Source organism: Nicotiana tomentosiformis, chromosome 11 (assembly GCF_000390325.3).
Source record: "Nicotiana tomentosiformis chromosome 11, ASM39032v3, whole genome shotgun sequence".
Classification (NCBI taxonomy): Eukaryota; Viridiplantae; Streptophyta; class Magnoliopsida; order Solanales; family Solanaceae; genus Nicotiana; species Nicotiana tomentosiformis.
This window is the reverse complement of record NC_090822.1, coordinates 2,029,397-2,046,113: the sequence shown is the minus strand read 5'-3', so window position 1 is coordinate 2,046,113 and position 16,717 is coordinate 2,029,397. Positions and strand designations below refer to the sequence as shown.

The window sequence follows — 16,717 nt, the reverse complement described above, 5'->3', positions numbered from 1 at the left end:
GAATTTAACAAGTCATTTATCAGTTGTTACATAGTCCAATATAAACTCTTGAGAGACTAAAGGTTTCACAATTTCCCTCAACTTTATTTTTCAGAAATATGATGAGATCCGATGTACAATCCAGGTAACTACAAATAAAAGAGAAACTTGGTGAAAGAATCAAAGCTGAGCTTTCAAGTGATATAGTTCAATAATTTGAAAAGGGAAATTAAAAGAAAGGACAACCCGATGCACTAAGCTCCCGCTATACGCGAGGTCCGGGAATGACCGGACGACAAGGGTCTATTGTACGCAGCCTTACCCTGTATTTCTGCAAAAGGTTGTTTCCACGGCTTGAACCCGTCACTTCCCGATCACATGGAAGCAACTTTACCAGCTACGCCAACGTTCCCCTTCAGAAATGCAGGGTAGAGACTAAATACAAAAAATAAAACACAAAAAAGATGGCAGTTTTGTGTCTGCATTTTACAGATCTAAGAAACATGTACATCTAAGTTGTTAATACAGAGACTACTAGAATACATTGATTAAGACAAGTAGGGGGCAGGGGAATCAAAAGTAGAGGCTCTCGCGTCCAGATCAAACTCAATGAACTAGTTTGTATTCCGGCTTTTATGTTTTCTTTATGTATTACAGGCTCATTTCTCCAGCTTTAACCAGATGTCTCGACTCAATATTTATTATCAATGTCGTAAAACTCTATGTTCTTGTACTTTTGGGATATAATCTCCGCTTGCACTTTCCTTGCAGTGTCTGTAGCACAACCCACGAGAATAAGCACTGACGTCCCTGCAAAGCCCCGGAAAGCAGTGAGGTGTGTTGCCTGTTCAATTACAGCAGGGCCAGCAGCAAGAACTGCCAAGAATGCAGAACCAAGAACTGATATCCGGCTGAGTACCTGTAATCCCCCGTTTTAAGGCATAATGAAATGACGAAGTACTTTGATCTTTAAATCATAGTTAAACTATTTGATAAGATTACCATGTGACGGACGGTGTTCATGTACTATTACATATGCAATACATCAGTTACTTACCTATTCTAGAGTATCAAGTATACACTAAGAGAGACTATCTTTTACAAGAAAAGAAATGGGAAAAGTAAGAAAACCCCCGTAAATCCAAATCATATAGAAGGTTGGCTACTTTTAACAATATAGGGAAATATATATGAATCTCAGACAAAGCATTTGAGCTTTATCCAGTCTGAAAGTTAACTTGGATTTGTGTTACAGACACTTATATTGTCGGCATATATATGAATGAATATACACAAGTTTTTAATGGGCTAATTTGAACTGTGCCTAAAATGAGAAGCCAATGAATATTAGCCCTGCCTGCCCACCCAAATCTGTGTGGGTTGGCGGACTATATTTTCTTGAACTACCTAATTGTGACTTATAGTACTTTCATTTTTAGAAATTTGAAGAATCTATGTCCAAATTCAAGTGTTTTGACCATCGCGTCTATTCACATGAAATGGGACAGAGGGAGCACATCTTATATATAAAGATCTAAATAAATCAACAGTTTTCTGTTATCTCCAACCACACGCTGAACATGACTACTGTCTTATAAGAAAGAGTGCACGTCCTGCTAGATTAGAGAATCAAGAGACGCAATGAGTAGAAAGAAAAAAAGGCCATCACGGAAACCAAAGAAGGCAATAATACCGTCTTGATGAATGCTGCTGTGCTTTTACCCGGTCGAACAAGTGGGATTGAGGCACCTTGTCGCTTCAATTGTTCGCTGACATCATCAGGGTCCAATTGCAGGAATGTATAATAGTAATTGAAGAAGGCAATCAACAAAACATTTGCCGGGAGATAGTAAGAACCTACAAAGGAACATCTGTTTGGTCAAAGCCCTCAAAATATTATAAAGCGAAAATAAGTCCACACATGCATGAACAGAAAGAAATGCACTGTCAATAATGAACTATTTCTCCACTTGTTTTGCTTATCTCCTTTTCGTTGAAAATACAAATACCATTTTATCTTTAACCTTTTCTTTCCGAAATTATGGTCATCGATAATCTCTTCAGAGAGAAGAGTTAGGAAAAGACCCTACGTAAAAATCAATATTCCTCTGTAGTCGAGTACCACCTATTCCACCTTAGAAAAGTCATTTTTCAGATTCTGTCTCTAGTTGCTCTATCTTCTACGTAGTACCACTAACTCAAAAGTATTGCACAACAGGTTTTACAAGACTACACCTCTTCGTTTAAGGATAGTCGTCAATTTGTTTCAAAACTTTAGTACATCAGGACAGGGAGTGTATATGCACTACAAGTTCAAAGGTAGTCGAGTTTAAGGCACAAGCTTTATTCAGTGGAAAGTGCATGTGAAGTGAGGAAACTGCACTATCTTTTACTTACCTCCAGGGTTTAAACCTGCTGCAGCATTCCTCAGGACACCTACACCAGTGAAACGTGCCAGGGTGCCAGGAAGGGCTAGTGATGATGTAGAGAAAATAATCGGCATTACTCCTGTACTGTTCACCTGACCATTGTAACTATAGTCATAAGTTGTATCTAAGAAGGATCATAATTTACTAACTGTACAAAGAACTTCACTGCATGCTTCCATCAAAATATAAGGATTAACGTGAAACAATGGCTCCCCTTGTCCCTTAGCCGATGTGGGAGACTCAACACCCCTTCACACACCCAAGTTTGCCAATTGGAGCATGAACAATATAATACGGGGGCCCAACATCGATGAAACAAAGGACTGAGATGGGTCTGGCTCTGATACCATATTGAATTGTGTGACCATCTCATCTAAAAGCTTAAGCTGTTAGAGAGAGTCCCCTCAACACTACTTATCGCATGTCTAACCACTAATGAAACAGCAGGAAATTTTAAACAAGTAGCTAAGTGATTTCCTCCATAAGGAAACAGATTTCAACCCTCATTCTTCTCATCCAAAGAAGAGCTGATGCCCCACTCTTCTTAAGGAGTACAAGCCTTCAAAACTAACTAAACGAAACAAGAGAAGAAAAGAATACTAACTTTAAACGGTAAGTATGCAGATTTTTGAAGTCCTCCACCTGTTCTGCCAGAATATCTTGATGCATAATTTAGCGGAATTTTCCTCTCTGCTTCCTGAAAATCTTGGCTGAGAGCACTGTTAACAATTTCCCTCAAAGGCATGACAAGAAGTTAAATGTTACGTAACCTAGAAATAAGAACATACCTGTACATATACAATGCTAAGGACTAGGAGGAAGAACGAGACTAGGATGCCGACAAGCCCAACATAGTTACCATCTTGATATGCTTGTGCGACTGTCCTACCAAAGGATGCTGGCAAGTAGGAGATGATATTTGTAAAGATCAAAAGGGATGTACCATTTCCAAGTTTTAAATCAGTGATTCGCTCCCCAATATACGTCGTAAGTACAGAGCCGAGGGTCAAGAGAACAATAGAAGAAATTGCCCACTGGGTACTGAAGTCATTGACATAAGGTCGAAGGAATAATACTTGGCCAATTGCCTGCCGCAGAAATTAAAGATAAGTGTAATTTGCCAATCGACTCTGTATTTATGCATGAAATGCAATTCTTCAACCACAATGTACAAGTGAGAATCAAATTGAAACAAACTACTACTACTCAATTGTACAGGAAATATCTCATATAGAGAATGCTTCTTCATTCAAGTAATACTCCTACGTTTCATCTAATGTGCCGGTGTTTGACTGGGCACATAATTTAAGAAAGAAAGTATGACTTTTACAGCTTGTGGTCTTAAACATGCCATGACATTTCATTGGCTATAAAAGATTGTCATTAAGGGTAAAATGAAAATTTTAAGTTAATTTCTTTTCAAATATAGATAAGTATCATTCTTTTTGTAACAGGCTAAAAAGGAAAGAGTGTCACATAAAATGAAACATGGAAAGCCGAGGCGAATCCATGATTTAAGCTCTATGGGTTCATATCTACTATTTGTTGCAATTTTAGAGAATTTTTAGACATAAATTTATGCTTCACGTCGAAAGTACTGGGTTCAGACGAACCCGGTATCGATGTGTTGCATCCGACACTAAGGGAGAATATCAGTTTTTCTAGGAAAAACAATATTACCTGTACTACAGCAAATCCAACAGAAGCATAGCGAGTATACTGAAGAACTTTCTTTCTTCCAGCTTCACCTTCTTTTTTCTGAAGGTCTTGCAACTTGGGGTAGATTTGAGCAAGAAGTTGAAACACAATTTGTGCATTGATGAAAGGAACAATACCTAGCGAACATATTCCAAGGCGACCTATGCCTCCACCAGAAAAGGAATCCAAAGTACTTAATATACTATTCTCATCTAAATTTCCAACAAAGGCCTCCCGATTTACTCCACCAAGCGGTACATAGATTCCGAGTCGAGACAAAGCTAAAAAGCCTAATAGCTTTAGAAACTTTCCTGGTAATGGACCTTTGAAGAAGTCCCCAAAATCAATGCTAGTATCTTCAATTGCAGCTGTCAGTGACAAGAAATTCTAATCAAAGGCTAAGATATGTGGGTGCAATCAACAACGTAAAAACACAATTTTGTAGATAGATATGCTACCTGCGAACCCTCGAGCTGATGAAGTTTTGTCTTTCCTAGTATTTGAGGAACTTTCAAATGTCTCAAAGAACAAGCTCACCAAATTATCCCAGGATGATTTACCTGAATTGATACCCAACGGATCAAATACTGAACTATCACAGCTGGAGAAAGAGGATATCAGTCAGAAAGAAGAAAAGAGTAAAGGTTATGGAAATTGGTACAAAACTAATTAAATCGATGAAATGGAGCAACAGAAGATAGTAGTGCAAAAAGATCAAGGAAGGAGAAAGCTTATGTGAAACAGAAGATAACATTTTAAGATTTCATGCACAACCCCAACGACTTCACAACCGCAAAACCATAAGAAAGAGTAATGAATATGATCAAGACAATAGAACAGAGAAGTTATATTCAACCATTACAGACTTTGATGTCCCCGATAAGCATATATTTCTCTAGTTCAAGTTTGGGAGTTTTTTCTCTTTCTTTAGTGAGCAAGAGTCATAAGGTGGATAGCCTTTTTGTCGAACGGCCAAAGTTAAAAAAGAAAAAGAATAAAAACTTTCACGCGCAACTTGAATCTTTCAATAAGTCGCAACCAGCCTTTTCTTTATATATCCATCTGGTATCCAGTACCCATTGTCAAGGCACATTAAAGGGGAAAATGCCTCCTACTAGGGGTTTCTCCATTTCTAAGGCTCGAACTCGAGACCTCTAATAAAGGGTGTACGGATACCATCCATACCACCAAACCATTTGGTCTACGCTTTCTCTAGATTCCCCTTGCATAAGACTTTTTATTTTGGTTTCAAGATAAGGGTCCTTTAGACCAAATTTCATATTAATTACTCCTATGTTTCCTCTATTGTTCTCTAATAAAAGTCTCTAAGGTCTCTAGTATGTTAGAAATTTGTTGGACTTCCTCATTGAAAAAGAAAAGAGAGACTACTTATTTCACATTTTTAACTGCTGTGAGAAGGCACGGGAGAAAATATATTATTGATATTAGATGATAAATACAATACAAGAGGTCCCTATTTATAGCTATACACTACAAGGAGAAATTACTCCTCTTCCAATGTGGGACAAGACTACACTATACATATCTGTAAACTAACACTCCCCCTCAAGCCGGTGCATACACATCATATGTACCGAGCTTGCTACACATGTAGCTAATACGAGAACCAGTAAGAGACTTAGTGAAAATATCTGCTAGTTGATCATTCGACTTTACAAACTTTGTAACAATATCTCCTAAAAGTATTTTTTCTCTAACAAAGTGACAGTCGATCTCAATGTGTTTAGTTCTCTCATGGAACACCGGATTTGACGCAATATGAAGAGCAGCTTGGTTATCACACACTAGTTCCATCTTGCAGATTTCTCCAAACTTTAACTCCTTGAGCAACTGCTTGACCCAAACTAACTCACACGTCGCCATAGCCATGGCCCGATATTCGGCTTCGGCGCTAGATCGAGCAACTACATTATGTTTCTTGCTCTTCCACGAGACCAAGTTACCTCCTACTAGAACACAATATTCAGACGTAGAACGTCTATCAAAAGGTGATCCTGCCCAATCAGCATCTGTGTACCCAACAATCTGCTCGTGGCCTCGATCCTCGAATAGTAATCCTTTGCCTGGAGTTGACTTTATATACCGAAGAATGCGAACGACTTCACCCCAGTGACTATCACAGGGAGAATCCATAAACTGACTTACAACACTCACCGGAAAAGAGATGTCAGTTCTAGTCATTGTGAGGTAATTCAATTTGCCAACCAATCTCCTATATCTCGTAGGGTCTCTAAGAGGCTCCCCCTGTTCAGGCAGAAGCTTAGCATTCGGATCCATAGGAGAGTCAATAGGTCTGCAACCCATCATTCCAGTCTCCTCAAGAATGTCTAAGGCATACTTCCGCTGTGAAATAACAATACCTGAGCTAGACTGAGCGACCTCAACAACAACAACAACAACAACAACCCAGTATAATCCCACTAGTGGGGTCTGGGGAGGGTAGTGTGTACGCAGACCTTATCCCTACCCTGGGGTAGAGAGGCTGTTTCCGATACGCCCTCGGCTCCATCCCTCCAAGAACTGCCCACCTTGTTCTTGGGGTGACTAGAACTCACAACCTCTTAGTTGGAAGTGGAGGGTGCTTGCCACTAGAGCGACCTCAATACCTAGAAAATACTTCAATCTGCCCAGATCCTTAGTCTGGAAGTGCTGAAAGAGATGTTGCTTCAGATTAGTAATACCATCCTGATCATTGCCTGTAATAACAATATCATCAACATAAATCACTAGATAAATACACAGATTAGGAGCAGAATGCCGATGAAACACAGAGTGATCAGCCTCACTACGAGTCATGCCGAACTCCTGAATAATTGTGCTGAACTTACCAAACCAAGCTCGAGGGACTGTTTCAAACCATATAGTGACCTGCGCAATCTGCACACACAACCATTAAACTCCCCCTGAGCAACAAAACCAGGTGGTTGCTCCATATAAACTTCTTCCTCAAGATCACCGTGGAGAAAAACATTCTTAATGTCTAACTGATAAAGAGACCAATGACGTACAACAGCCATGGACAAAAAGAGACGAACATATGCTACTTTAGCCACGGGAGAGAAAGTATCACTATAATCAAGCCCAAAAATCAGTATATCCTTTTGCAACAAGACGAGCCTTAAGCCGATCAACCTGGCCATCCGGGATGACTTTGACTGCATAAACCCAACGACAACCAACAGTAGACTTACCTGCAGAAAGAGGAACAAGCTCCCAAGTGCCACTCGCATGTAAAGCAAACATCTCGTCAATCATAGCATGTCGCCATCCTGGATGAGATAGTGCCTCACCTGTAGACTTAGGGATAGAAATAATGGACAAAGAAGATATAAAAGCATAATGAGGTGACGACAGGCGATGATAACTTAAACCGACATAATGGGGATTAGGATTAAGTGTGGATCGTACACCTTTGCGGAGTGCAATTGGTTGACTAAGAGGAGACAAGTCTGCAGTAGGTGCAGAATCTGATGCGGGGCGTGAATCACCTGGGCCTGATGCTGGATGTGGACGACGATGATAAGTCAAGAGTGGTGGAGCTGCAGAAGGTTGAGCTGGATTATGTGGAGGAACAGGAGCTATAGGTGATGGAGCTACAACTGGAGCTGTAGGTGGTGGAACTGGAGCTATAGGTGGTGGAGCAACAACTGGAGTTGTAGGTGGTGGAGCTGGAATGACTGAATCTCCAAAAGATGAAACTGGTAGTACCTCAGAAATATCTAAGTGATGACCTGAACCTGTTTAGTATGATTGGGTTTCAAAGAAGGTAATATCAGCGGACATAAGGTACCGCTGGAGGTCAGGAGAGTAGCATCGATATCCCTTTTGTGTTCTCGAGAAACCCAGAAATACGCACTTAAGAGCACGATGAGCTAACTTATTTGTTCCTGGAGTAAGGTTATGGACAAAACAAGTGCTTCCAAAGATACGGGGTGGAAGAGAGAACAAAGGTAAGTGGGGAAACATGACAGAGAATGGAACTTGGTTTTGGATAGCTGAAGATGGCATACGATTAATAAGATAGCAAGATGTAAGGGCTGCATCCCCCCAAAAACGCAACAGAGCATGAGATTGTATGAGTAGAGTACGAGCAGTTTCAATAAGATGTCTATTCTTTCTTTCAGCTACCCCATTTTGTTGAGATGTGTACGGACAAGATGTTTGATGAATAATCCCATGAGATTTCATAAACTGCTGAAATGGGGAAGACAAATACTCTCGGGCATTATCACTACGAAATGTACGAATAGAAACTCCAAATTGATTTTGAATTTCAGCGTGGAAGGTCTGGAAAATAGAAAACAGCTCAGATCGATTTTTTATCAAAAATATCTAAGTGCACCTAGAATAATCATCAATGAAACTGACAAAGTAGCGGAATCCCAAGGTGGAACTGACCCGACTAGGACCCCAAAGATCTGAATGGACTAAAGTAAAAGGTGACTATGCTCGATTATCAAGACGCTGAGGGAAATGGGAGCGGGTATGCTTACCGAACTGACATGACTCACACTCTAGAGCTGACAAGTGAGATAAACCAGATACCATTTTCTGAAGTTTTGACAAACTGGGATATCCCAACCGTTTATGTAATAAATCTGGTGAATCAGTAACAGAACAAGTTGTAGAAGGAAGACAAGATGTGAGTCCAGTGATTTAGCAAGGATAAGGTAATAAAGTCCGTTTGATTCACGCCCGGTACCAATGATCCGCCCTGTACTACGTTCCTGTATAAAAACATGGTCATCAAGAAATAAAACAGCGCATTTAAGTGATTTGGCTAAGCGACTAACATCTATGAGATTAAAAGGACTATTGGGAACATAAAGGACTGAATCTAAAGGTAAGGAAGGAAGTGGGCTTGCTTGACCTATTGCAGTTGTCATGGTTTGAGACCCATTGGCCATTGTGACTTTTGGAAGAGATTGAGAATACGAAATAGTAGTGAAAAGAGATTTGTTACCAGAAATATGATCTGATGCACCTGAATCAATAACCCAAGACTCAGCGGATGAAGATTGGGAGAAATAAGTCACACTATTACCTGTTTGAACAACAGAAGCTATCTCAGAAGATGTCTGCTTACATTCTTTATACTGAAGGAACTCAATATACTCTGCTAAATAAACCATCCGACTATTCAAAGCATCGGTTCCCATGTCGCTACAATTTGTAGTAGTAGGGTTAACTTGAAATAGTGAAAATAAGTAACTCCTGTGAGAAAACTGAAGAAATAGCTTGAAAAACACTGTTTACAGCAGGAAAACAGAACAATGTTCTGTGCCGGAAATACTGTAGCTCGCCGGAAAATTCCAAAGTTGTCGGAATTTGTCGAAACCATGATGGATAGACTCGGAATGTGTATCAGAGAAGGGGTCGAGTGTGTGACATGGAGAAAGGGACCTCGTCTAGGGGGGGTGGGGAAATGAGGGCTATTGTTGCTTATGGAAGTTAAGATCCTTTCATGGAATGTCAGGGGGATGAATGACCCAAACAAAAGGGCCATCATCAAAGTGGGAGTTAGGGAGTGGGGTGCCAACCTAGTTTGTTTTCAGGAGACCAAAATGGAAGTTTTGTCGGATGCGATCGTGAGAAGTGTCTGGGGAGGTAGTTGGGTGAAATATGACTGGGTCCCTGCAGCGGGAAGTGCCGGGGGCATTCTACTTATGTGGGATGATAGAAGTTTGGAGGTAAAGGAGATTAGGAAGGGAGCTTTCTCTTTGGCAGCTCTCGTCAAAGATAGAGTGAGTGGGGTGGAGTGGGGATTTGGGGGCGCGTATGAGCCGGTAGGGGAAGGGTCCAAAGTGTCTTTCTGGGAGGAACTTGCTAATATTATGGGGGAATGGGACATTCCATGGGTTCTAGGGGGAGACTTTAACACAATTAGATTCCCGGAGGAGAGATTAGGGTGCAATTTGATTTCGAGGGCCATGGAGGAGTTTTCTGACTTCATCAAAGATCACTTTCTCATTGATCTTCCTCTGTCAGGGGAAAGGTTTACTTGGGCCAGGGCGGAGGATTCAAACTCAAGGTCCAGACTCAATAGATTTCTGATATCGTCCTCCTGGGATGAGCTGGTGCCGAATGTGTTGCAGATCCCTTTACCTAAGCTGTCTTCGGATCACTTGCCTATCTTGCTAGATGGATGCAAAGGGAGGGGGGTCCGTGCTCCCTTCCGGTTCGAGAACATGCGGTTGAAAGTGCCAGGATTTTGTGACAAAGTGAAAGAATGGTGGACCAACTACGGGGTATCAGGGTCACCCTCATTCCATCTGTCGAAGAAACTCAAATTGCTCAAGGGAGATATTATTAGGTGGAACAAGGAGGTCTTCGGGAGGGTGGAGGTCAAAATGAGGGAGCTTATGCATGAATTGGGGGAATTAGAGAGAGGGGAAGGGGCGAGGGAGCTAGATGAATCTGAGAAAGTGAGATTGGGGGAGGTTAAGAGTGAAATAGTCGAGCTAGCAATAGCTCAGGAGACTAGTTGGCGACAAAAATCAAGGGCGCTCTGGTTAAAGGAAGGGGATTCGAATACTAAGTTTTTCCACAGGGTTGCGATTGCAAATTGAAGGAGAAACTTCATACAGTCCTTAGTTGTAGATGAGGTGAGGATCGAGGGAGAAGAGGAGGTAAAAGGGGCGATAGTGGGGTTTTATGAGAACTTATACAAAGAGAAAGTTAGTTGGAGGCCTACTTTGGGGGGAATAGAGTTCAACCACATAGGGGAGGGAGACAATGAGTGGCTAGAAAGAGCTTTCGAGGAGGAGGAGGTGCACGATGCTGTGTCGAGCTGTGATGGTGATAAGGCCCCTGGGCCTGATGATTTCTCCTTGGCCTTCTTCCCGCTCTGTTGGGACACTGTTAAGGGGGAGTTGATGGAAGCCATCGAATACTTCCACGTGAATGGTGCTTTCGAGAGAAGCATCAATGCTTCTTTTATTACCATTGTGCCTAAGAAAGAAGGCGCATCTTGTATCAGAGACTATAGGCCTATCAGTCTAGTGGGGAGCATTTACAAGATTATTTCTAAAGTGCTCTCCAACAGACTAAAGAAGGTTCTTGACGTGTCTGTTTCGTCCTCCCAGAATGCGTTTGTGGAAGGTAGGCAGATCCTGGATGCTGCTCTGGTGGCAAATGAACTTGTAGACTCCAGAAGGAAAAATAGAGAATCCGGATTACTGTGCAAGTTGGACCTTGAGAAGGCTTTCGATCATGTCAATTGGGAGTTCCTGGACTTCATTATGAAACGGATGGGGTTTGGGGAAAGATGGATCAAGTTTTGCATTTCATCAGTCAGATTCTCTGTCCTGGTTAATGGTAGCCCGTGTGGTTTCTTTGGTAGCTCCAGGGGGCTCAGGCAAGGTGACCCCCTATCCCCCATGCTATTCATTTTAGTGATGGATGCTCTGCGTAAAATGATGGATCGTGCAGCGAGTGGAGGCTTCTTGAGAGGTTTCTCAGCTCCGATCGGGGTGCTCAGTGCCCGAAGGGTCTCTCATTTGCTTTTTGCGGATGACACCCTAATTTTCTGTGATGCCGATATGGATCAGTTGACCTGCCTGAAGCAGGTACTGCAGTGGTTTCAGATAGTATCAGGACTCAAAATCAACCTCGACAAGTGTGAGATTTTCCCGGTGGGTGAGGTTGCTAACATTGATGCTTTGTCTCATGTTCTCGGATGCAAGATGGGCTCTCTCCCCACTACCTACCTGGGTCTACCATTGGGTGCTTTGCAAAAGGATACTACTGTTTGGAATCCAGTCATTGAAAGGGTTGAAAAACGATTAGCAGGCTGGTAGAAACGGTATTTGTCAAAAGGCGGTAAGAAAGTGCTTATTAAAAACACTTTGTCAAGTATCCCTACCTATTACTTATCCCTGTTGCAAGCACCTGTGAGCATCACAGAAAAACTGGAGCGGCTTCAAAGGAATTTTCTCTGGGATGCGGCAGATGGAACTAGAAAGTTTCATCTAGTGAATTGGCAGACAGTCACTTCCCCAAAGAAGTGGGGTGGACTTGGAGTAAAAGATCTTAGGGTATTCAACAGAGCTTTGTTGGGGAAGTGGTTGTGGAGATTCGGGGTAGAAGAGCATGCTCTATGGAGGGAGGTCATAACAGAAAAGTACGATTCCACGGGAGGGGGTTGGAGGACCAAGGCAATCACAGCACCGTTCGGGTGTGGCATGTGGAGGAACATCATGAAGAACAGGGAAGCTTTCTATGGCAACATCACTTACAAGGTAGGAGATGGAAGGAGAATCAGCTTTTGGAATCACAGGTGGTGTGGAGAGGATACTCTGAGGGTCTCTTTCCCCACGTCTTCAGAGTTTCAAACCAGAAGGAATTGATGGTCCAACAAATTCGCAAGGAGCATGAAGGGGGATAGTATGGGACCTCTCTTTTAGAAGGAACATGCAAGATTGGGAGATTGCGGAGCTCCAAAATTTGTTGGCACTGCTATACGGGCAAGATATGCCCCATCCATCTTATGATTCTTGGAGATGGGGGTTGCGTGGCGATGGCTTGTTCACCGTAAAGTCCTTCTACCAGAGTATGTTGGTGAGACAGGAGGCTACTTTCCCATACTCATCGATCTGGATTCCTAAGGCGCCCACGAAGGTGTGCTTCTTTGCATGGCTAGCAGCGAGGGGAGTGATCTTGACATCTGAAAATCTGCGAAAGAGAGGAATTACACATGTTAGTTGGTGCTACATGTGTAAAAGCTCAGGGAAGAAGTTGATCATCTTATGCTGCATTGCCCTGTGTCCTGGGGTTTATGGAGGGCAATCCTGAATCTTTTTGGTGTTCAATGGGTGATGCCAAACACTGTAAAGGAAATGCTATATAGCTGGGCCGGTTTCCGTAGAAGAAGCAAGCAAAAGGCGTGGAAGTTCGCCCCGTTAGCTCTCATGTGGTTAGTTTGGGGAGAGAGAAATAGGAGAGTTTTTGAGAGGATTGAGTCTCCGTTTTCACATCTTAAGAATAGTCTTTTATCTTTGATCGCTTTTTGGTGCACACATGTAGCACCTACTTGTGTAGAAGATTGGGCGTCATTTGTAGAGAATCATGTTCTGATGTAAATTCTCTACTTTTTGTATACTTCTTGTATGCGGGAGCTTTTTTTCTCCCTTTTGATTAATACAATTTACCTTATCAAAAAAAAAATCAAGACGCCGAGGGAAATGAGAGCGAGTATGCTTACTCGCTGACATGACTCACGCTCTAGAGCTGACAAGTGAGATAAACCAGTTACCATTTTCTGAAATTTTGACAAACTGGGATGTCCCAACCGTTTATGTAATAAATCTGGTAAATCAATAACATGACAAGTTGTAGAAGGAAGACAAGATGTGAGTCCATGTGATTTAGCAAGGATAAGGTAATAAAGTCCGTTTGATTCACGCCCGGTACCAATGATCCGCCCCGTACTGCGTTTCTGTATAAAAACATGGTCATCAAGAAATAAAACAGCGCATTTAAGTGATTTGGCTAAGCGACTAACAGCTATAAGATTAAAAGGACTAATGGGAACATAAAAGACTGAATCTAAAGGTAAGAAAGTAAGTGGGCTTGCTTGACCTATTGCAGTTGCCATGTTTGAGACCCATTGGCCATTGTGACTTTTGGAAGAGATTGAGAATACAAAATAGTAGTGAAAAGAGATTTGTTACCAGAAATATGATCTGATGCACCTGAATCAATGACCCAAGACTCAGAGGATGAAGATTGGGAGAAACAAGTCACGCTATTACCTGTTTGAACAATAGAAGTTATCTCAGAAGATGTCTGCTTACATGCTTTGTACTGAATGAACTCAATATAATCTGCTAAAGAAACCATCCGACTATTCAAAGCATCGGTTCCCAAGGTGGAACTGACCCGACTAGGACCCCAAAGATCTAAATGGACTAAAGTAAAAGGTGACTCTGCTCGATTATCAAGACGCCGAGGGAAATGGGAGCGGGTATGCTTACCGAGCTGACATGACTCACACTCTAGAGCTGACAAGTGAGATAAACCAGATACCATTTTCTGAAGTTTTGACAAACTGGGATGTCCCAACCGTTTATGTAATAAATCTGATGAATCAGTAACAGAACAAGTTGTAGAAGGAAGACAAGATGTGAGTCCAGTGATTTAGCAAGGATAAGGTAATAAAGTCCGTTTGATTCACGCCCGGTACCAATGATCCGCCCTGTACTACGTTCCTGTATAAAAACATGGTCATCAAGAAATAAAACAGCGCATTTAAGTGATTTGGCTGAATGACTAACAGCTATGAGATTAAAAGGACTATTGGAAACATAAAGGAATGAATCCAAAGGTAAGGAAGGAAGTGGGCTTGCTTGACCTATTGCAGTTGTCATGGTTTGAGACCCATTGGCCATTGTGACTTTTGGAAGAGATTGAGAATACAAAATAGTAGTGAAAAGAGATTTGTTACCAGAAATATGATCTGATGCACCTGAATCAATGACCCAAGACTCAGAGGATGAAGATTGGGAGAAACAAGTCACGTTATTACCTGTTTGAACAATAGAAGTTATCTCAGAAGATGTCTGCTTACATGCTTTGTACTGAATAAACTCAATATAATCTGCTAAAGAAACCATCCGACTATTCAAAGCATCGGTTCCCATGTCGCTACGAGATGTAGTAGTAGGGTTAACTTGAAATAGTGGAAATAAGTAAATCCGGTGAGAAAACTGAAGAAATAGCTTGAAAAACACTGTTTACAGCAGGAAAGCAGAACACCGTTTCTGTGCCGGAAACACTGTTCACGCCAGAATCTACTGTAGCTGACGAAAAAACTCAAAGTGGTCGGAATGAAACAAAACCAGTGAGGGTAGGATCGGAATTAACAGGCGATCCTACTGTTCAACTGAAACTTTTTCAAAATTTGGCCAGAACAGTGCTCACGCGCCGGCGCGTGGGTCCGATCTCGCCGGAATTTTTCTTTTCTTTTCCAGGCGCGTGAGGGCGCGTGGACGTGTGTTTTCCGGTGGGGTTGACTGGGGTTTGGTCGCCGGAGCCTGAGGAGTCTTGTGGTGGTGTTTGTTTTTGCACAACACAAACAGAAAGTGATTTGCTTACGGACAACCTTCTAAGTCGCCGGAAAATTGCACGGCGAAGAGGTCTTTCTTCCCGGATGTCGCTGGAATGATGCACAGCGACGAGTTTCTCACTAATGCTCTGATACCATATGAGAAGGCACGGGAGAAAATATGTTATTGATATTAGATGATAAATACAATACAAGAGGTCCCTATTTATAGCTATACACTACAAGGAGATATCACTCCTCTTCCAATATGGGACAAGACTACACTATACATATCTGTGAACTAACAACTGCAAAAAGCCTTAAAAGCTCCATCCTAGCAATAGCACCATTTCACAATTGTCCAGAACTAGTTTTGAGAATTTTTCAGGAAAAACTAATCCAAGACAGTATTTCAAACTCAACATGAAAGTAGATATTACAATCCCAGAAAGAAAAAGCAACACAGAAGTCTTAAATTTGACGAAATTAGAAGCTCGAAACAGGAATTATCACAATAAACAATCGGAAAGTTCAAGACTTTTTTCCAAAAAACAAATGAATTAAATGAAAGTAAATACTATAACCCCAGATAAAGTAAGTAAACAATTAAAAGTCTTTTTCTATAACAGTTGCTTACACGAAACTACATTAATTCTATTGATATACCTCCCACCAGCAAAAGGTACCCGTTACAATAAACAATGAGAAAGTTCAATTCTTTATCTTCACAACATATCTTTTCAATAAATTAGAAGTTTTAAACAAGACCCATTACAACAAACAGTGAGAAAGTTCCAATCTTTATCTTCAAAACATATTTAATCAAATTGACATATTTATCAAAATTGAGTAAAATTCAAAGCATATAAGAGCAAAAAGAACAAAAAGGTATATTTTAATTTCAAGAATTTGTACCTATTTGTGGAGTGAAGAAGGCCAAGATTCCATGTTGGGGCAGTGGTATTAGTGTTTTTTCTATTAAAACTGAGGCTGCTGGCTTTACAAATTGGAGTGGACCTATTTACCTTTAGAGAGTGTAGCTGCTTGGAATTATTATTATTAGTAGAAATGAGAGAATTGAAGAGCAGAGAAGAAGAAGAAGAAGTAGCAACTTCTCTGACTGTTATCAACATTATTATCCTCACACCCTGTTCTTTTTCTATCTTTGATTTTATTTATGGATATTAGGATTCTTGGACTAGTCAGTTGGAGTTGAAGTAAGAAGCTTATTATATACTTTAGCTGTTTCTGATTTATATAGTTTCATCGATGATCACTTGGCCCCCTACAGTTTAGAAATATTGGTTTTTGGCTTATCTAGTTTGAGAAAGTTGGTCATTCAAATCCATCATAATAAATGCTTACAGACAGTAACATGTAGGATTTCAATTTTCACCTATTAGCTTATTAAATCAACTCTTATTAGCTGATTAATTCAAGTTATACTTATTTTAAAAAACATTATAATTAGAGTATAAATTATGCCAATATCTACAACGATATACTCAACATCTTTTAGAAATACTTTTAAAATAATACTTATACT

General features: G+C 41.0%; 1 protein-coding gene across 1 annotated transcript; it reads right to left on the bottom strand.

Annotated features, from left to right (window-relative positions):
- Window positions 1–428: 428 nt before the first annotated feature.
- LOC104096288 (preprotein translocase subunit SECY, chloroplastic) lies at window positions 429–7,868 on the bottom strand. The gene is made up of 8 exons (XM_070188678.1): window positions 7,319–7,868; window positions 4,565–4,666; window positions 4,089–4,474; window positions 3,197–3,496; window positions 3,013–3,105; window positions 2,377–2,500; window positions 1,673–1,836; window positions 429–898 (listed from the first exon to the last, which is right to left on the bottom strand). Exons 1-8 carry the CDS (start codon window positions 7,380–7,382, stop codon window positions 671–673), a joined length of 1,461 nt encoding a protein of 486 aa, XP_070044779.1. The 5' UTR covers window positions 7,383–7,868; the 3' UTR covers window positions 429–670.
- Between the last annotated feature and the right edge of the window lie 8,849 nt (window positions 7,869–16,717).

Excerpts from the sequence above, each read along its gene's own strand:
- LOC104096288 (XM_070188678.1), bottom strand. The coding sequence starts at position 7,382 with ATGATTGACGAGATGTTTGCTTTACATGCGAGTGGCACTTGGGAGCTT. Across the intron at positions 2,501-3,012 it reads CTGCATACTTACCGTTTAAA|GTGAACAGTACAGGAGTAAT; the intron begins GTTAGTATTCTT and ends TACAATGGTCAG. Across the intron at positions 1,837-2,376 it reads AGCAGGTTTAAACCCTGGAG|GTTCTTACTATCTCCCGGCA; the intron begins GTAAGTAAAAGA and ends GTTCCTTTGTAG.